The following is a 21,503-nucleotide window of genomic DNA, read 5'->3' on the forward strand; positions in this document are numbered from 1 at the left end:
GAAAATGCGGGCAACTTTAATTGATTTTGTATTTATAATTCCGGTTTTTTTTTTTAAAAAAGTATTATAATCTTTTTAAATTGGTAATATTATGTATACTTTATTTTTTTTATTGTTTTTTTCTCAATGCTTATGTGTATCTTATAATTTCGCCATACCCTAAAACTGTAGCCATTGCACACACACACACACACACACACACACACACAGTTTACATAACAACTGGAGAATATGTTTTTCACTGAGTCATTACCAACCAACACTATGCTGAAGGATGTGTCTCTATATTTGGACATTATTTATCCATCATATATTCATGTATGGTTCAACCTGTAATACAACTGGGGAAAAATCCACTAACTAACCTACCATACTGTCAAAACTTCTGCTTCCAGCTAAAAGCAGAGAACTGAATATATCGTCCAGATTAAAAGAAAGTAGACTATTATAAAAAAAAACTCCTGGTCTTCTATATTTTACTAAATAGTTTTGTGGTAGAATTACATTTTAAAAGAAGAAAACAAATACATCTTCATACATGTGTATTTGATCAAAGAAAAAAGCGAGTCGGAAATACCGCCCCCTGTGGGCTACTGACTACATTCTTGCCCAATAATAACTCGCTTGTTGTGTGATTGATGTGTGAGCTGACCAATGAGAGGGGGGATTACGGTTCCTGGGCGGTAGTGGACACAGCTGATTTGCAACCCGCTGAAGAAACAGCAGAGAAGAAGGGAAAATGTCGCTGGCTTCGACGCGGACCGTTCTAGGATCAGTGTCCTTTTAGGAAAAACTAGAAGGCATTTCGGTGAGTGTGACTGCCGTCACTAGTTGCACCCAAGGTTAGGGCTTGTGAATTTGGTGTGTCCCGTCCAGAAACGCAAAGGTCCGCCTCAGTTTCTCCAGCTTTGTGTAACGTTTCAGGCTCGCCACACAGAGAAACACAGTGGGAGCAAGGCAGCCATGATGAATGTTAGACACTTTAAATGCGGACGCGCTGATGAAATTGGCGTCTTTAGCTGGTAGCTTTAAAAGTCAGGCGCGGTTGCTACATCAAGTATCAGTTGTTTTTTACCTTTTTCTAAACTTTTTGAAGTAAACTTTACTTTTTTATGTTACTTTAAAAAAAACCAAGTTTGCACATCAACGCTGCCCATCCGTGCGAGTGGGCGCGAGACTCAAACTTATTCATCTCGATTGTTCCTGCCTTTCAAAGCTCTGATGAGTTTAATAGTTTTACGTAATCTTGAACAGAAACAAATACGGATGTTTTAATTTGACTCCTCTCACAAAGCAGCCGAGCTGTGACCCAACTTGCACCATCACTTAGCTGCTGTAAGGTGTAGCACGTGCTGATGATGCAGTCCTTTCATTTGCTAAACTGTACGTGAAGCCGCAGGTTTGAGATTTTTTACATTTTATTTATCCTTTAATAATTTATGTTCCACATCTTCCACACTCAAGTTGATGGTTGGACGTAGGAGAGCATTGTTTTTTCTCTTATTGTCTCCTTTTTTCTCTGAATCGTCTCCTTGTGTCCCAGATCTCTAGGTTCACATATATACTCATTAGCCTCTGTATTATTAGTGCTAGTACCGGGTTGGAGCTCTTTTTCTCTTCAGAGCTGCCTTTATTCTTCAAGCAGTTGCTCAGGTGTACCTAATGAAGTGGCTGGTGACTGCATCTATAGCACTTTGGAAGTGGGGTATTGTAATTTTTCAGGGGCTCTAAAAATCTGATATTTTCTATCACATTCAAAAATAACATAACCAGCATCACATGTAAGAAACTAAAACCAGGAAATTTGGGGGCCATTTGTATCCCCGCACTCAGAATATTTCAATCATTAATCGATTTTCTAATACATGTCTTGAACAATTATTTGGCTTGATAGTTTTGATATAACCAGTTTATTTCCAACACTTTCCTAAAATACACTGACAAATGAAACTGTTTCCATGATTCAGAAAAAAATTGGAAACATGTAAAAATGCAGTTCACTGAGTTTGTTTTTGTTTGTTTTATGTGAATAGAAGTCTTGGTTTATTGTGAACATTTCCTGCTTCTTAAATTATTCAAATGTCATTTGAATACATCTCACCTGTACATCTAACTCTGTGGACTGCAGCAAATGTACGTTATCCTATTTACTGATAGACTAATATGTCCTAATTTATCTTTTTCTTCTTATCTACAGAATGGCATTTCTGCTGTATTGTTGCCATGAATGAATGCAAGTGTCGCACATCGGGACAAAACAAGGGAAAAGTAAAAGTTTAGGTTTTACCTGAACGATAAGGGAGTCAGCAGGCATATGTTCCCGTTTTAACTGTAACCATTTAAGCCCATAATAGTATACTGTAACACTACATGGGCCTCTAAGGCAATCTGAACTGACAATTAAAGCCTCTTCTCCTGCTGCAGTTAGCAAGGTAATATTTCAACAAAGACATGGACCCATCTGCCCGAATGGTGAGCCTGGATAACCAGGGGAACATGGTTTTCACAGTTGTAAAGCCAGTTATGGGCATATTTCAGGTGTCTTCAGAGCAAACTGGCAGTGCTCCACAAGGGAGCATGGGTCTACAGGGTTTAGCTGAAAGCACATTAGTCCTCCCTCAGGCACAAGGTCAGCCTCCACTAGACCAGAACCAGATGGAAATGAACACCATACAGCCTCATATTCAGCCTCTGATGCAGGTTTCTGCCCCAGTCCAGACTGAGGATTTACCTGCGAATCAGGATCTCCCACAAAGCTCAAGCGAAAATACAGAGTCCGCTAGCCAGATCGCATTTGCTGAGGTTTCATCACTCCTGGATCCCAACATGAAGGGATCAAAAGCTCGTAAGTAGCCAGTTGTTTGAAATCACACCATCTGAATGTTTTTCAGTCTTATGGCTCCAAGTAAAATACAGTGCAGTGAAAACTTTGCAAAGTAACGTAAAAAGAAAGCACACCATCTGTCAGTTTTAGGTTTTGCATATCAGAACATTATGTCCTTACCAGTTCTTAAAACAATGTAAATATTACAAATGAAAGATTACAGTGTTAACAAAAACTAAAACAAAATGCTGAAGCTGAAAAAACTAAGTATACCCTATGATTCAGTAGCTTGTAGAGCCACGTTTAGCAGCAGTAATTTGAAATAGTTGTTCACTGTGTGACTTTCAGCCTCCGGTATCATTATGAGGACTTCTGACATATCCTTCTTTACAACTTTGCTTAGTTGACTAAAGTCTGCAGGTCATTGTTTATGCACAGCTCTCTTAAGGTCCACACCATTTTAGTTTGGTTAAGGTCTAAGGTCTTTGGGCCATTGCTATAGATTCGCCCCTGTGCTTGGGCCTTGGCTGCTTTGCAGATAACCTCGCCTCTGACTTTATGGTTGACTCAGTGATTGCTCCATTTAAAAATGGCCTTGTAACCCTTTCCATGGCCATTAACAATTGCTTCTCTAAGACCATTGCTGAGGTCTTTCCTTCTTAGCATTGTGTTATCGTGCACCTGAATGCTCCAGACCACCAAACTCCCAAAACATCTGCTTTTATACAGGTGCTCACACTTAATAATGGTCAGGTTTAATAATACTTATACTCTTAATTCCCAGAGAAAAACTAAGAATATGCTTATTTTTTAAGACACTCCAAGGATCAGAGGATTTTTCCTATATCCTGATATGTAAAACTTTAGAATTCAAAGAGGCTGTGCTTTCTATTTGCCACAATTCCCTGAAGTCATTTATTCAGCAAATGTATAATCTGTCTCCTTGATTCTAGCCCTTACAGTTTTTTAAAATGTTAGATGTTAAAAGAACAATTTCTCTGTTCAGATTTGATCAGATGCTGTTTCATTCTAATCCTGCTGTGTTGATTTATGTCCCTCTGTTTTGCTCTAATTTCAGGGAAATATCTCATCCCATATGATGAAATTAAAAGGCGTCTGCAGGCTCCAGAAAAGATGTCCCTGCGGTCTTTGGCAGCGTACACTCGGGTCAGCAGAGGACCAGCCAGCAAGAAAACACTCCTGGAGTCGCTTAATGTACTCGGCCTCACGCCAAGCACAACTACCTCTGTATCCTCGTCCTTCTCCAAACTCACTGAAGGTTAGAGGTGTGTGTGTGTGCGGGGTGGCGTGTGTGTCAAGCCATGTTTGGAATTGATAATGAGTTTGAAAGACTCGGCTGCTAATTTGGTTAATTTATTTTTTAGGTGACACCAGAGCTCTGTGTGACGATATGAAGGATTTTGCCCATGACTACATTGACTATGGCAACATGGCAAAGCAGCTTATCCCAGAGACAAATACAGTTCAACACTGGTCCAAAATTATTGAAACAAAGTATGTTTTTCATTACTGTGCGTCCTGTATAACGTGGTTACTGCGCTTGTGAAAATAAAACATCATAATTAAGCAAGTAGTTAACATTAACACTTTCCCTTTTTCTCCTAGGAACCATCTTGAGGACATGAGAAAGTGTTTTAGGGACCCGGTCAACAGTGGTGCATTCGACAACGTCACTCATGGCCTCGGTCTTGGAATGCTTGATGTTGCACTGGACATGATTGTTATGGTAATTGAACAGCAGATTCGCATCCTGTCTGGTGTCGCAGCATCTGACCCGGCCGACTCAGGTCCACAAATGCGCCGTGTCCGCAGGCGCCACCGCAAAACTCGCTCGATGGACAATGAGAAGCTTCATAAGGTGTCTGGAGGGGAAAAAGAACAAGGAAAGCTCATTTCAAAAGCCAAAGGTCGAATCAGAGCCAAGAAGAAGCTCAGACAGGAAACTGTAGCTTCTGGACCTGTGGAGACCCAGGCAGAGCAGTGTAAGCCAGATGGTGTGGAGACTAATGTCCTCACTCTGGTCTCTGTAGGTTACGAGACTGTTTCCAGCGGCCTCGGTTCAGTTGGACCTGTTTGATACTTGCTCACATGATAAGTATAAAGACCCATTCATAGTGCTGTTCAAACTGATTCTCAGCGATTGGACAGAGGTCAGGGTAAATTAAGCTCTCCACTGTAATGAGCGCAAAATCATCACAACATGTTACATATTGGTGTCAGGCTTTATTCACTTTCTTCCAGAAAGTTGTAATATGTAGTCAGAGCCACAGCTGGTTAACCTACCTTATCAGTAAGGCTGGAAATACACACAGGCTTGATGGCTTTTTTTTTTTATATGTATTTTGTTTCAAAGGTGCATATTTAACATGCCCAAAGTTTAAAATAAAGAGGTCAGCATATTTACAAGTAAAGCTCAGGCTTCAGCCACTCTAAAACACTGAATATTTTGCACCCACCTTCTGTTAAAACCTTGTGTTTGCAAAGAGCAGAAACTCAAGACAAAGGTAGGATAGCTGTGAATTCTTCAAAGCTGTTGTAGTAGTCATGAAATAAGAAATACTATAGCTGAAAATGGGCACAATAGGATTTAACAACCCCCTCTATTATTTGTTCAATCCATGCACAAAAACAAGTGTGACAAGACAAAGTTTTCATGGCACTCTGTGCAATAGTTTGTTTTTGTTTTGTTTTTTTATCTTATTAAAGCAAAGTAAATGAAATATGGCTTTAACCTTATGTTTTGTTTCATTTGGATGGACTTTTTGAAAACTGTTTGGACTTTCTGTGCTTAGTTCGGCAATCTGGTGAAATTGCTGCATGTTTACTGTGTACCTGATACAGCTGTGGTGTCAGTCATCTCATCTCAGCCTTTGCAAGAAAGCCAATAAGTGCATTTTCCAAAATCTCTAGATATCTTTTTAAATTGATCATTTGCTGCTTCAGTAACAGGTTTTGTTTCTTGGTATCAGTTAGAATCCAATCATACATTATTTTTTCAGTCAACTGAACAGCTGGTACATGGATAATATCAAATATAGATTATATTTTTTTGGCTTGTGTTACATTGTCTCCTGTTTTAATGTTGTATTTATTCCTTAGATTTTCACGTCTGTACTAGAATAATGGAAATAGAGGTTTTTACTTGAGTTGAGTAAAACAGGATGATCTAGTTTTAAGAATTGTCTTCTGTTGTTCTTTTTGTTATCTCATAAATGGAGCAGGAGCTGACAGAGGCTTTAAATACCCCTGTCAGTTGCAATATTAAAGTTCATCTGGGAAACCTAGAGTGTTGCCACCCTACCTGTTTAAACAGCCTTGCTGTCTGAACCCACCCCCTCACTGCTATGGCAGTTGCATTCAATGATGGGTAAGCAGGTTAATGCCCACCACTGCTGAAAAAACTGCTCAGGGAAATATCAAAGAGCCAAAGCAACCAACCCACCCCGATCTGATCAAATCAGATTGAGGTGGCACCACCCTACATCCTAAAATACCTGCAACCAATGGTGCCAGACACTAATGGACACCCCACTGCTTGAGCTGATTTGGTTGTACATGGGGGGATATAAATCTAGTTTAAAATAATCAGTTCCCTGATGATATAATGTAATAGAGAAGGATTGGAGTGCCAGAGTTGGATTAAAGAAATTTGAACATCTTTGTAGGTCCCCATTTTGAGGCTATTTCAACTCTGACCTATTTCGTGTCCCATCCAGTGGTGTCTGGCAGGGGAGGGTTCACCCTGCATTGATGCAGTTTGTTATACTCTTCACCCTGTTCCTTGAAATCCAGAAAAGCAGTTTTTGCAAATTGGCAGAGTGCACTGTCTGCAGCACCATTTAGAAAAGCTGTACTAGCCAAAGTCAAACCCACATAAATACTCAAACCTCTCAAAAGAATCTTGTTTTATAAGGAGATGAATAACTGCTTTTCAGCGCGTTTCACCTGTTGTTGTAATAAACTCATCAGATTCAATTCTAATCCAAACTGACACAACGGGGAAAAATGACGCCTAATAATAAGGTTGTATACAAGAACAGATGTCCATCTGTCTGTGCTGTTTTGACTTAGATTTTTATAGAAGGTGAAAGGCATTACGGGAGTGTAGAAATACACTCAGCAGAGTCAGCCAAGTGCTAATACCTTAACAGTGCACACGCACACTCATCCACAAGCGGTGAGTGGAAGAGAGAACAGCTTTAGTGAGGATTTGCTCTGTATTAACCCTGACAGGGAACACAGAGTCAGCTGGAGCACAAGGAAGCCAGAGTAGATAGACCTGTAGGAAAATAGAGGGAAAAAAGCAACAGTGCAGGGAGGTATGAAATACGCTGTCGTCAAAAGGATGCGTAAGTTGAAATAGGGGGTCCTCCAAGCAGCAGCTAATGACTCGAATGTACGGCACTAAAAGAAAAAAGAAGACCGCTTTTAAAAAGTGCTGTGAGTTTTGAAACATGTCCATCTAAGATAGGTATGACTGGTCCAGAGACGACAGCACGGAGAACAATGGGGCACCCTAATGTGCCCCTCTCACACAAACACGTGCATTCCCAGAGGGACAAAAACAGATCCAGTCGACTGCAACCTTACACACCAAATGGTGAGTAGAAGAGTGGCATGACTGAATATGTTACACTTTAAAGAAAATTGTTAGTAGTCACAGATCGTAGATATTGGCTCTTGATGTTGTTGTGATTGCAACACTAACGATAGGGAATAGCACCTGCATGGTGGTGGTGGTGGTTGTTGTTTTTGTGCTTCACATAAAACTGTCTGCACTTAGGTAAACAAGATGTTAGCTGTCTTGTTTGAAATTATTTTATTTGTATTTACAACTAAGATGAGATTCAGACCAACGAGCTCTCCTGTAGTTTCTATGAATTCGTAAAGGGCCATTCCAATCTTCATAAAACCATTTTTAACTGGCAATGCTATGTTCAACCTTTAGGTTCTTCACCATGCGTTTTCATCAGTCCAACCAGTCTTTGTTGTTAATTCCTGTGCAATGTGACAGTTGCACAATCCTCAAGTCTGAGCTTCATAGTGCACAACCATGAACAACAATGGCATGGATTTTTTTCTATTTACATCAGTGCAGTGTGGTAATACAGTTTAAGTGCATGATAACTTCACTCCATTACGTCTTCACTTAAATGGATTTCACAGTGTGAGCAAAGCTGAAATGCGTCTGATCACAGTTATGTTACAAGAGCAACACTCTAACTGAAGCTTTATATTTAGTGAATCATCATCTTTTCTGTACAAACAATGTTTTTTGTATCCAAACATGAACTGATGGCCACAGCAGAAGAGAGTGTGTAAATCAGATTTGATTAGTCAGCAGTGAGGTGTGCCAAGCTTCTACTGTAGGACTGTTTCATTAACTCTGTTTTGTCTGCTTTGCACAAGTGTATGCAGGCTATATATCGATACTAGTGTATATATACACAACAAAACCTTTAATGCAAGTTCAGCAGGTCGTGCAGTTGGATATTAGTATTCTACAAACTTGACTGTTGTCTAGTAAATTCAACTAACTTCGAATCCAAATTGTTTGGCTATAACCGGTAAGGATGGCAGACCTCTTCTTATGAAAGATTTATATTATATTATTGAGTATCTTCTTATGATTAGTAAGCTTTGATGCTGATCCTCAGTATTTGTTCAGACATCCTTTTACATACAGTTTTACAAAAACACAGTAACACTTTTTTTTTTAAACCAATAATATAATATGCTGACATTGTATATCTGAGAGCTTACAAAACTGACCTTAATTCTCTGAATGTTATATATAATACAACCTACTTATTAATACTTGGCTTACCTTTTTTTTTTAAACATCATTTTTATGTCTTTTTTGTATCTAGGGAAAATGTTTTATGCTTTTTAACTTTGCACTGTCTTTGTTGGTCTAACTAGAATCCTGTACATCTGGTACAAACCTGACCCTAACCCTTCTGCAATCACAGTCCCACAACTGTCCATCTAGCTCTAACTTTTAAATTGTCCATCTTTGTAGTTTAGCATCCAAAATCTCACCTACGTGTATTGCTTGTTATCAAATATCACCATGCAGACACGCTTGCTCAGAGTTAATTTTTGTGTTTGATTTATTTAAGTCTGGGATATCAAACTTATGGCCCACCAAATGGTCCAGTCTGGCCTATTGGATAACTCTGTAAAAATATAGAAATTTTAAAGAAGAAGAGCATAAACTGTATTTTCATTTATTTTACTTTTTAGTTTACATTTATTTTGTCTTCTAACTGACGAAGACCGTAAGTAAGAGTAAGTAACAGATAAACCATTACTTTAGAAAAATAAAAGCTTTTTTATTATTACTACTCGCCCAGTGAGTCTTGTTGATGGATTTAAAAAAACATTTACTACGGCAGCAGTTCTTTATAATGCAGAAAAGCTGAGACATATTGTTAAATTGTACTTTTTTGTCTATAGACTTCTAAGTAAAGAAAGACAGAACCAATTGGAGGTATTCTTTAGGTCATTACTGTAGGCAGTGGTTTTACTGGTCTGCCCCTTGATGTAAAATGAGTTTGACGCTCCTGCTTTAAGCTAATCTTTCTGTGTAACAGCATTAACAAACAGAATGCTGATAAAAAGTAAACAGTATAACTGCTAAACATGTGACTCAAAGCAGCACCAGGCACAAGTTTAGCTTCAAAGAGCTTTTCTCATAGGATGACATGGTTCAGCCTGTACTTAAAAAAATGCTGATTAGTTGAATGTAAACAAGAAAGAAGCTGTGTGTGGAGGTTTTACACGAGGAGCACCTTTTTCATGTTCTTATATTTACTGTTCAAAGTGCAGTAAAACATTATTTCTCTTGTGTCGTGCTTTGTTTCATGCCCTGCCCAGCTCTTTGTAACATTCATATTTCTTATGCTGTCCTTTTATAATTCTTAATATTTCCATTTTCCTGATTGCCCCTGCAGACAACTTAAACAATGCCTTAGGCGCTATCAGAGTCCTCGGTGTGGAGCTCATTGAAGATGAGCTTAAACCCCATTTGAACACAGTGATGGCCAGCATTAAGGAGAAGAGTAAGTTCCTTTAGTTGCTTTAGGTATAACACTATGCAAAGCAATATAAAATATTTGATGGCTTTTGTTTGTTTTTTTGTGTGTGATGTAAATCTAATGAGGGGTTAATGTCACAGGTGCGTGCAATATATACGAACATGGAGGAATATTTAACAGCACCTATATCATAGGCCGCAAAACCACACTGATAAGAAATGGCCCCATGAAGCGAGATGTACAAGGCAGTTGTAAGCACTAAGAAGAGGTTAAGCTATATTTGTGTCTCGCAGCAAGTCAACAGCGGGATAAGAAGGCGGCAGAGGTAATTAAGGGTCAGAGAGGTCACGCAAAAAAAAAAAAAAAAACAGATTACAAGATTTAGTTCAGGTTGCAGTCTCTTAAGAGACAAACTCTTCTAAGGCTATATAAAGGGAATCCAACAAGTGTTGGTAGTGTCAAAAATATGAATTATTTTTAACTATGCAATTCCACTTGTGTCCAGAGAAAGGTGCTGCTGAGCAGGTGGTGATCAGTGGGATCTTGCCAATCCTTGCTCTGAGCCTGAGAAGCAGAGGGCCTCTGAGTGTGCTGACTGCAAAACTAGTGGCTGAACTTGCCAAGGAATGTAAGTAATCAATGCTTGTATTGTTCTTTATCTAGGCACAGTTTATTATTTAATACAAATAAAGTATAATGTTAATCTATAGGTTTGCTGGTGAAACCGAAAGCTTTCTATCTCTGTTGCTTCAAGTGTTATTAGTCTAGTACAAAGTCTTCTTTCTTTACTGTATATTATTTATCAGTACGCTTTATCAAAGTTTCTTTTTCCCATCAGCTGTGATTCGTAAAGGTTTTGGTGACACGGGCTTGGTTGCGGCTTTGTTGTCGGTCCTGACCAGTTCAGACCAAGAGTTGCTTTTCCACGCAGCGAGGGCCGTCTCACGCATGTCTTATGATAGCTGTAAGTTAACACAGTCTGAAGCTTCTATCAAATTCAACACTGCATTTTACATTTGCTTTATGCTATATATCAAATGTCCTGCATTTATTTATTTTTTTTAGTTAAACAGTACTGAAATAGAAAATACAATCTTATTCATTCTCTTCATGGAAAATAGAAAGCAGCCAACAGGGTTTCTGCTAAATGTTTGATTTACAAAAAATCTGTCATTGTGAAGAAATTTGTTTAAAACAAGTCCCATGTGTTTTTATCTAGTTCAAACTGTATAAGGTAAATAAATAAAGTTGGCTCAATAAATTGATGTAATATTCAATGCTCACTTTCCCCTTCAGCTAAGCTGCAGGAACTATTACTACGCCAAGGTGCGGTGCCTCGTCTTGTTGCCATCCTGCTCCAGTTTCCTGATAAGGAGGCCCTGGGGGATGTGTGCCTTCAGGCCCTCTGTAACATCAGTGGAATGGGATTAGCAGAGGAGGCCGGAAGGGTGTGGGAGAGAGGAGCATCTGTGAGGCCGGGGGAGTCTGTGTTTCACGGCGTTTCTCCTCACACCTGTGGTTTTGACTCTTCTGTGACTCTGGTGCGTGTGTCTCAGTGGGGGCCGGGTCAGTACGCAGTCAGCATCGAGGTTTTCCAGCGCTGCTCGTCCTCTTTCTGGAACCTTCATGGGAACAAACGGACTGCTCACTGGTCCCCCTTTTCCAGCTTTGGAAGCTGCTCAAATTTGTACAAGCTGATCAAGTTCTCTACAAGGAATATTCCACGGACGAAAAGTCTGAAGACCCGCGTGTTCCACACTTTCCTCTGAAATCTGGAAATACACAAATGTCTCTGGGCTCTTGCTGTTTACTTTAATCAATTTTTTTTGATTTCTTCATTTTGTTTGCATCTACTTTCAATCAAGGAACTATTTATTTATATGTGTATTTTCAGAAATGCTAACTTTTGCAACTACATGCATCACGACACGGATTAGGCAATTCTGCTGTTTTAGTGCCACACTGTGCTGTTTAAATTTGGGCAATAAGTGAATCAAGGATTAGATAAAAAAAAATAAAATACGAATACTATAAATCACGTTACATCTAAAACTTTCTATAGTGATGCTCTTCATGTTGAATTATTTCACAAGTGCTTGAAATAATTGTGAATTCTTATTCAAAGGCAGCAATACTGAGAATGTTGTTTTCGTATGTGTTATCACTAATTCAACTTTGTGCTAAATCTTTGAACGTTTGGATATCTTTGTGAAGCTTTAAATAATAAAATAATTTCAAATTATGTGTGTAAGTGTCTGTACTAAAGTCAAACTTCACAATTATTATTGTTAAAGTAATTTTCAAGCATGAATAACGAACGTTCAGAAACATTGTTAGCAAATTTTTAAGATTTAAGGCATTTGTGAATTTGCACATTCTTCACAGCACAGATTCAACAAGGTGCTGGGTCCGTATCAACACGATCATGCGCTTCCTGCAGATTTGTCAGCTTCACATCCATCGTGTTTAAACAATACTCAGTTGGTTCCAAATACATGCAGAGAAAATATTTACCACACCATTATAACATCTGAACTGCCAAAGCCGGGTAAGATAGATCCGTGCTTTTATGTTATTGACACATTCTGACCTTACGATTAAATGTCGTAACACAAATTGAGAGTCGTCATTCCTTTAATTTTGGTGAGTTTGTGTGAGTTATAGTCTCAGTTTCATGTTAGCTGTGACACCTGGTTTGATCTTCTACTGCTCAAGCCCATCTGCTTCAGAGCTGTGCTTTCAGTCATGCTCTTCTGCACAAATTGGTTGCAATAAGTGGTTATTTGAGTTAATATTGCCCTTCTATCAGCTTCTATAAGCTCGCCACAATCTCGTACTCATTCTGACCTCTTATCAGCAAGAGAATTGGTGCTCACTTGATGTTTTATCTTTTCAGACTATTGTCTGTAAACCCTAGCGCCAGAAAATCCCAGTAGACCTGCAGTTTCTGAAGTACGTGGGAGAGCGTGTCTTGTGCCAACAACCACACCATGTTCAAAGTTACTTAAATACACTTTCTTCCCCATTCGTGCGTTCTGGTCATGTTTCTTGTAAGTATGATGATATGTCTAACACCTGCATATTTATGCTTTCTTCTTTTCTCTCTCACCCACGCTGCCATGTGTTTCCAATTCATTGTTTCAACGTATATTCAGGATTTCTTGTACCATATCACCTACCCTGTATTTTCACCCTTTTAGCTTCAAACTACAGGGACACTATATCTGCTCCTGGACTATTAATACATTTTAAGCAGCTTTTAGAGTTTAGGGGAAATGTCTGGGAAAGCCACTACCACACTGAAACAGCCACGTGCAGCCTCTCAGAAACAGTGTGATTACTAGAGTTTAACACTAGATGGCAGACATGTGCTTTGGAGTTACCTGTATAGTATTCATGTAGTCTAAATATAGAATAAATTTATAGGCAGTTTGTGACTTTGAACATATGCCTTCACACATGGATTGAATTTAATAGTGACAAGCCGCTTGACTGCACACCTCACCAGGTATGCAAAGATATTTACATAGATTCAATTAGTCTGCCTTGCTTTGCAGATATGAAAACAGTTTGTGACAGTACCTAAGTTAAACTTAATGCTTATCCCTTGCCTGCACATTTGTTAACTAGAAATACCAACACAAAGATAGACACAAGTGTAGTCAAGTGTATCTTGCTTCTCGATCTTTCTCCCATTTCTCTTCTTATAATTACCTCTCTTATTGGTTTCATCCCGCCTGAGGCGTTCTAACGCAGGGGCACGTCCTCTAATCAATCCTAACTTTATTACTCTGGGAACCACTTAAATATTTGATGTGAGATGAGATGAGCCTTGGAATTATTTACAGGTAGACAAAAGTTGCACATACCTGTTACTAACGACTGTCTTGATTGCCCTCTGGTGAAAAACGCTTAGCTGAGGTCTTGTTTAGGGGAATGAAATGGATATTTACGTAAGAACACAGGATAACAGACAGGGTATCATTTATGAATTCTCATTACTTAGGATAATTACCTCATGATTGCCTGTCTAAATCTAAAGACACTTGGTCAGTTATGTCTGATGAATCAGGGCCTCAAGGTTGAGAAGTTTTAACTAGGTTAAAAGGATTTCATTTAAAGCAGCAGACTACCTTCTTTACTTGGTGAATTCTGTCAGCATGCTGTTTTTGTGGTTTTTAGCCAAAAGCATTCTGCACATTGCAACACAACAAATTGGTTAAAAAAAATAATAATGGCAATCTTTTTGGCTAGGGGACACTTGTAAAAACTTTCAAACAGTAGAAGGTTTTGTAAACAACCCTTAGCTTTTTTAAAGCTCGCTGAGCAGGCTATATATTTAAAAAAAAAATTGATTAGATGTAAAGATTTATCGTTAATTAGCAACCAGCATCAAAGTAAGGGCCCAACATAAGCTGTGGATTGCAAGTTAATTCATCTCTGTAAAAAGATCTCCTCAGAAAAATGCAGGACCCAATGAAACATCTGTGGTAATTCTAGCTGTTAGCTAAGTGAAAGGTTCATGGACAGCCCTGATTAGTTAGCATACAGTATGTCTTTAGTGGTTAGTTACGCTGTTTCCATATGCTTTATTAGCTAGTTTAGAAAGATGGCCTCAGAAAGAGACACATTTCCTTTTTTTGGTGGTCTTTTTTGGCGAACTGTAACAAGCTATAGCTGGGAACACTGGCAGTTGTCAGAGAGAGCCCTGGTCCTTTGGATTCTTTGGATTATACTTGAATAAAGAAAGAAAAAGATACCAGCAGGAGCCTGCTCATTCTTCTTGTTCTTTTTTGAGCGTGTTTAAAGTTCACCTTAAATGCGTAGCTGGTGCTTTGCAGTCAGTGTCTAGCAGACAAACCTGTGTGCTTACAAAATACTGGCAGGCAAACCAGTACTACATGCAAACTGTAGCGCACAGGTAAGTTAAAGCATACAGAGCCTTGTATAGCTAACAACATATGTCATTTTTGCTTTCTGTGTTCTGTGATAGCTGGATAATTCACAATTACTCTTAGCTAAAAGTCACTTTTTTAGTAAATTTGGTGGCAGCTGTTGAGCTAAATATAATCAAAGCTTGTGACTGGTTGGGACTGACATTATGAAACTTCACCTGCGGTCACAAGCTGTGGGTAGTGACCAATGACTGAATAAATGTTTTCTACAGTCTGTAGTGACTGAAATAATGAGTTCGTGAGCTTCTTCTTAATAGTCTCTGGGCTCAGAATTTGCTGGGAGTAGAGCCGCTACTCCTCCACGTCAAAAGGTGGCCAGTTGAGGTGGTTTAGGTACGGCTAGGATGCCTCCTGGGACACCTCCTAACTGAGGTGTTTTGAGCATGTTCTACTGGGAGGAGGCCATGGGGCAGACCCAGGACACACTGGAGAGATGATTATATGTCTCAGCTGGCTAGGAATGCCTTGTTGTCTCCTCGGGAGAGGACAAAGAGGTAGTCCGGGTAGAGGGAGGTTTGGGCTTCTCTGCTTAGACTGCTGTCCCTGCAGGTCACAGAGAGACCAGATCCATCTTCTGCCGGACAAGTGGCAGAAGATAAAAAATATCTCTGAAAAGGTGTTTGTATTTGTGTAATTTTTAGCACTTTAGTCTTCCATATGCCACAGGACAACAACAGCAAAAACTGACTATCTGCCACACTATTGTCAAGATCTGTTTTCCTAGTTCTTGTTTTTGTCTTTGAACAAACATATGATGAGCTGCACACATGAAATGTTTAATCAATAGCTCCAATTCCACTCTGTAATGGGAGATGCTAGAAGCGTGCATATATTATTTTTAATATAAAACTTATTAATAATGCATGATGAATTTTGCATTCTGTGCCCTCAAACCCCGATAACATGGCTGAAGACTGTTATATTGCTTGTCTTTGCAAATAAGTCATTTAAACTTTAATCCTGTTGTTTTCTGCAGAAAGAACTCCATGTAATTGCATTAGGATTTCATTGTGCCTCTAATTATGGCTTTTTTTCATTTCCCTCTCGTGGCCCTTGTTATTGTTGGCCTATAGTACCCTTAAGGGATAGATACAGTGACACAGCTTGCTGACTGACACCACACACATCATTCATTTGATACGGACAAACTACAAATAACTAAAGAAAACTAACAAGCAAAACAAAACCAACAAAACATCTGCATACATACACACATCAACACATATACACGATGCTTTGGTGTCAATCCACCACTCAATGGGTCAAATCACTTTGATAGAGCTTTCCTCGGGGGATTGCTCCTTGTCTTTAAATATAACAGGTTTGATTGTCAAGCAGACAAGAAAACAAAATTCTCCCTCTCTCTGACACCATGCTGCCTTTTCAGTCAGGCAAATTCTCACTTATGGACCTTTGTGACAGGTCGATGACAACTCTCATCAGTATAGAGTCCAGATTAGCATTACCCAATCGATTCCTCAGACAAGTGCAAGAGAGTTTTTGGACAAATCCACCCGGCTGTATTGTGCACCTTACTGAACTCAGAGTTAGCAGAAAAGTTAGACAAGAGGTCTGAGAATAGGTTTAAACCTAAAGCTAGGGGAAAGTGACATCAACACAGATCGACTGGGAGAGGAAGATCAAAAAATGCAACAGGCACACAGTTTTTCTAGAACTTGTACAATATTGGGTAGAGTCACTATAACAACTACAACTCATTTCTTCCAGTGATGCTGTGTAGTTTTGACAGGACTGATTTTTAAACATACATGCAGTTTGTGTACTGAAAACATTATCACTTCACTGTTAAGTGATTCAAAATTGTATCACCGCTTATTGTTGAATTATTCATAAGCTGACAATTAGAGTGCTTCCTGTTATGAATAATCAAGATACTTTAAAAAGTCGGAACTGTAGAGACTCATTATGACAAGTGACTACACCTATGATTACTGACACGCAAACAAGAACAACTAAGATCACTGCATCCAAACTGAGGCCAACTGCAGTTTGACCAGACAATATGAAAAATTACATTATAAAGCCGCTCGGTGAAAAAACTGGAAGATTGTTGCCAACTAACAATTACTCTAAACACAGTTGCAGCAGCAAAAATGCACCATTGTGTCAGCACTCACAGACATGGTGCCAGTGCTACTAACTTGACAGCAAAGATACTATTTGCACTATCTAGTTCTGAAAACTGAACAGCAAAATGCTTTACACTTGGCACTGGGGTTGACAATGAAAATTACAATTTGTACAACAAGTTGCAGAAATCAATGTCTATGGACAGTATCCAAAAAGGGGGAAAGAAAACTTGCTAATAAGTACAAAAAATGCACGACAAAACTTGCTAGAATGTGATGAATATTGACAGCTCATTGTTAAGTTAGATGAGACCAAAATAAATGTGCTCAGCTAAGATTCAGCATGTTTTGGCATGAACCTGGCCAGGGATACCGCAGTGAATGCATAGTGTTGTCAGTGAAGCACTGAGCTGAGTGTGATGATACGTGGCTGCATGAGTGGAAAAGGTATTGGGGAGATGAAAGAGATGAGATAAAATCACCCAAAATACTGGCTGACAAGATGACTCCCAGTCTCCAGGAGCCTCACGGAAAAATTCTAACATGGTAATGATCCAAGCACCTGTGCAAAAAAAAAAAAAAAAAAATCACACAAGAGTTTCTGAAGAAAAAAGAGGATTGATGGTAGGGGGGACTGCCCTGGCAAGGAATGTTGCTGGACTTCAGAGAACTAAAGAACAACACAACTCCTTAAACACCCCTCCAGAAATATATACACTTCTGGTATCCTCCCTGCTGAGGAGTCTGTCCTCAAAAATAAAGAACATACTACGTTTTGAATCCCAAAATCGATAGGGGTTCTGACCTTTGTTAGATTGAGTCTCTAGTTTCAAGTTTTAATTTTTACATAAACAATTTTAAAAATACAGCCTCTGTATTATTTACAGATTCAACAAGGTGTTGGAAACATTTCTCTGAGATTTTTATCTGTATTGACATGATAGCATCACACCTTTGCATCCATCATTTGAATTTCCTATTCCATCACATCCCAGAGGTTGTCTGTTGGTGACTGTGGAGACCATTTGAGTACAGTGAAGTCATTGTCATGCTCAAGTAGCTGATTTGAGATGATTTGAGATTTGTAACATAGCACATTATCCTACTGGACAAGATGGGTACCAGAAGATGGGTACAATGTGGTTATAAAGACCTGGACATGGTCAGCATCAATACTATAGCATTTCAGTGATGGTTAATTGGTACTAAGGCTCCCAAGAAAATGAGCAAGAACAAGGCAGGATGGATCAATGTTTTCATGTTGTTTACATCAAATACAGACCCTAGCATTCAAATTTTGCAGCAAAAATTGAGATTCACCAGACTGGGGATTTTTTTTCTGCCAATAATCTATCCAATTTTGGTGAGTCTGTGAGTCGGTTTCCTGTTCTTAGCTGAAAAGAGTGGCACCTAGTGTGGTCTGCAAAGTTAGACATGTTGTAAATTCAAAGATGCTCTTCTGCATGACATGGTTTTGATGAATTACTGTTGCCTTCCTATTCCTGCCCATTCTAATGCTTGGTTTGAACTTCCCCTGGTCTATGTACCTAAATGCACTGAGTTGCTCTCATTGGCTGATTAGATATTTGCATTAATGCAAAGCTGAATAACTCACCAGCCGCATAACAAGTTGGCTGATGACTGCATAATGCACAGTGAAATGCTTACACTATGAGTTAGCTATTAGCTAAGAAAATTCCTGCTAGTATATGTAACTGATGACACAGCTCAAAGCTTTAGACATCTGGGAAAGTTTGAAGCTTTTCTTGCTAATTTTTCTAAGACTGCTTGTGAATGTTTTTATTTGTGTTACCTGGAATTTTTATTAATGAAACCTTGATGGACGTGAGACTTCCTGAATGAAAACTAATAGGTTTTGCTAAATAGATCATTTAAGAATCTGTGAGAAATTATTCTCCTTATTGAACTGTCAGTATAAAAGCTGCTATTTTGAGCTCTCAGTGGATTACTATAATGCCATCACAAACACCAAAATGAATTGCTAGCAAGAAGCAGCGCTCCTCTGCACTGATCGCTGTATCGTTTTTAACCAAAAGTTGTCTCCCATTGACTAGTCTTAGCAATTTTCTGCTCCCAGCTTCAGTACCTGCACTGGAAACATGTCAGTGTCATTTCACATTAGGTGCTTCACTTATAACACAACAGCAACCACATGACAAAAGGTTTTAATTTTACAGCATTTTTTATTAAATCTTTCCTTTTATTACAACGCATGGAGTCACTCAGATGCCAAAATTTTAATCAAAAGATGACAAACTTGATACTAAAGGGGAAAATTAAACTGAACTTGACTTGTTGTGATAACAGTGAAAACAGCAAATTGAAATTTCATCCAGTCTCAAATGGCACACCTGTTGCTGCCGTGTCACACTATAAAGCTCTACCGGGTTATGACAGGCAGATGTTAAACTGAACACCAAGCACCAAAGAGCCTACCGCGTCCCAGGCAGCTTATTTTTACCCGGGGATGTCAGAGTGCTGAATGGTCGGCTCAAACGCCGGCTCCTTCACTTCTATTTCTGTACTGACATCACAAGCGAACGCGGCACAGATGTAGCTCTCTCCTGCTGCTCTGAGCGACAGAATAAGGCTAGTACTGGAACAGGCAACAACAACCACGACCAAACACAGAGGCTGAGCTTGAGGCTTGTGTCTGCGCATGTAAATGTGTGTGTGTGTGTGTCGTAGTGGATTGGTGGGAGGGGAGGCCATCTGTCCTGGCCTATTATGTCCATAAGACACACTCAACCTCATACTGTGAAACATAAATTGTGTATAAAAAAGGAACAAGAACAGACCAGTTCTGTATTTGGTTTCATATGGGGGTTTTATTATTAATGGCTATTTTGAAAGAATATTGCATCTTGACATTACCAGCAGGGGAAAGTGTGAACATGAACAAGGGATGGAGGGAAGGGCAGAGGAGTGGCGCACAGAGATGACACGGCAGATGGTTGATTGGAGATTATCACTGTGGGAGGAAACACCAGGAAGTCAATTAGAGGAGGGGACAGCGACACTCAGACAGTTGGAGGACCAATCAAAATTAGTTATATTTGATCATGATATTTAGAGCTGAGCACTCAGAGTCCCAACCTTGAGAGCTGAGAGAGATTATAGGCCAAAATGACCAGTACGCCCCTTTGTGAATACAAAATATGACAAACTGAATCATGGAGGACTGTAAATGTGTTTCTCTGTGTGCTGAGCTCCAAGCTGACTTAAACAGTTTTAGGGGCTTATTATTACTGAGACCTCTGACAAGTTATTTTAATCAGTGCTCAGAAAAACAAGAAAAGAACGAAGGACAAAGAGGCAGAATGGAAGATGACACGAAAAGCAAACAGGAAAATATAGCAGCAACAATCAGACAAAAAGGAAACTAGAGAGTCGACTTTGACAAAACATCACAATAGTCCTCTGACTTTCTTGTCAACCATCCTTTTTTCCATCTCATTTTTTTTCTCCTTGGTGAGTGGTGGTGAGTCAGTGAAAGTCTCACTCACCATTTCCCTCAGCCTGCAGGTCTGCATTATGGCGTGTATTGCTGTCATTCTGCTGAATAACGATGACAGTGTTAGTAAGCACGGCTATCACTTTCTTTCATAATGACTACAGCTACCCTGACAGGCAATACCTTGGACAACTCTTTTTCACTCCTCACAAACACTTCCCACTGCAAACATATGCTCATACGGTGGCAGAAACAGCAGATAGCAAGAAGTGTTGAAACACGTCGCTTTTAGAAGTATTAAGGCTTCCCTGGTACGTGTGACTCAGCAGGAGTTTAGCGGTTAAGCTCGAGGCTCTTATCCCCACAAAACAAACTTTCAGTGTTTTATTTAAACTGAAAGATCTTTCAGGTACAATGGCTCTGAATACAAATGCTACTCAAACTCCTGATTGAACTGCCTAGAGCCCAAACAGGAAAAAAGAAAGTAATTGAGTTGTAAAAGCTCAGTTCTGAGGCAGGCCAATTAGTTTCAACACTGAGGAAATAGGACTTGTCAGGGAGTTTGTGAAGGGCAGACTAAGGAAGAAAAAGAAGCAAGGAGAGGGAAGGGTTTATGCTAATGTGTGTCTTAGTACTGCTCCTGTCCCGGAAAATATCAGGGCCGAGAGGCGGCAAAACCTGGGAGTGCAATCTACATGTGACACCGGGAGGAGTGGCTGCTCTGCAGAAAGGGTTATGCAAATGTATTTAACTTTCCCAAGGAGCGAGGTTCAGATTTAGCAGCGATGCATGGACGATTGGCAAAAAGTGAATATTAACTGAGAAAATAAAATTAAACATAAGAGAGAAAAGTATATTATTGGCATACCTGTTGGGCAATATGGCAACCTTTGCTCCACTTTTATATTATTAAACCTCAAGCGAGAGAATCGCATTGCTTACAACCTCAAGCTCAGCATATCAGTTGGTTAACAAGGTGGTGAATTTGTAATTCACTGTGATGCTCAAATAACTTTAAAGCTCAATATATTTAAAACACAGTCACAGCCAAAAGTTTTAAAGGTCTTGAAATTCATTCCGATTAGAGAACGAAGGTCT

At 39.3% G+C, this 21,503-nt stretch overlaps 2 protein-coding genes across 2 annotated transcripts; both read left to right on the top strand.

Moving 5' to 3' along the window:
• The first annotated feature begins 692 nt into the window (after positions 1–692).
• On the top strand, positions 693–6,022 carry si:ch73-127m5.2 (uncharacterized protein LOC561202 homolog). The gene is made up of 5 exons (XM_063481940.1): positions 693–808; positions 2,198–2,845; positions 3,903–4,103; positions 4,210–4,339; positions 4,451–6,022. Exons 2-5 carry the CDS (start codon positions 2,452–2,454, stop codon positions 4,920–4,922), a joined length of 1,197 nt encoding a protein of 398 aa, XP_063338010.1. The 5' UTR covers positions 693–808; positions 2,198–2,451; the 3' UTR covers positions 4,923–6,022.
• Positions 6,023–7,003: 981 nt separating this feature from the next.
• si:dkey-21e13.3 (uncharacterized protein LOC100150043 homolog) lies at positions 7,004–12,501 on the top strand. The gene is made up of 5 exons (XM_063482706.1): positions 7,004–7,445; positions 9,802–9,909; positions 10,391–10,513; positions 10,724–10,849; positions 11,182–12,501. Exons 1-5 carry the CDS (start codon positions 7,319–7,321, stop codon positions 11,652–11,654), a joined length of 957 nt encoding a protein of 318 aa, XP_063338776.1. The 5' UTR covers positions 7,004–7,318; the 3' UTR covers positions 11,655–12,501.
• The last annotated feature ends 9,002 nt before the right edge of the window (positions 12,502–21,503 follow it).

The sequence above is a fragment of the Pelmatolapia mariae genome, linkage group LG8 (genome assembly GCF_036321145.2).
Source record: "Pelmatolapia mariae isolate MD_Pm_ZW linkage group LG8, Pm_UMD_F_2, whole genome shotgun sequence".
Lineage (NCBI taxonomy): Eukaryota > Metazoa > Chordata > Actinopteri > Cichliformes > Cichlidae > Pelmatolapia > Pelmatolapia mariae.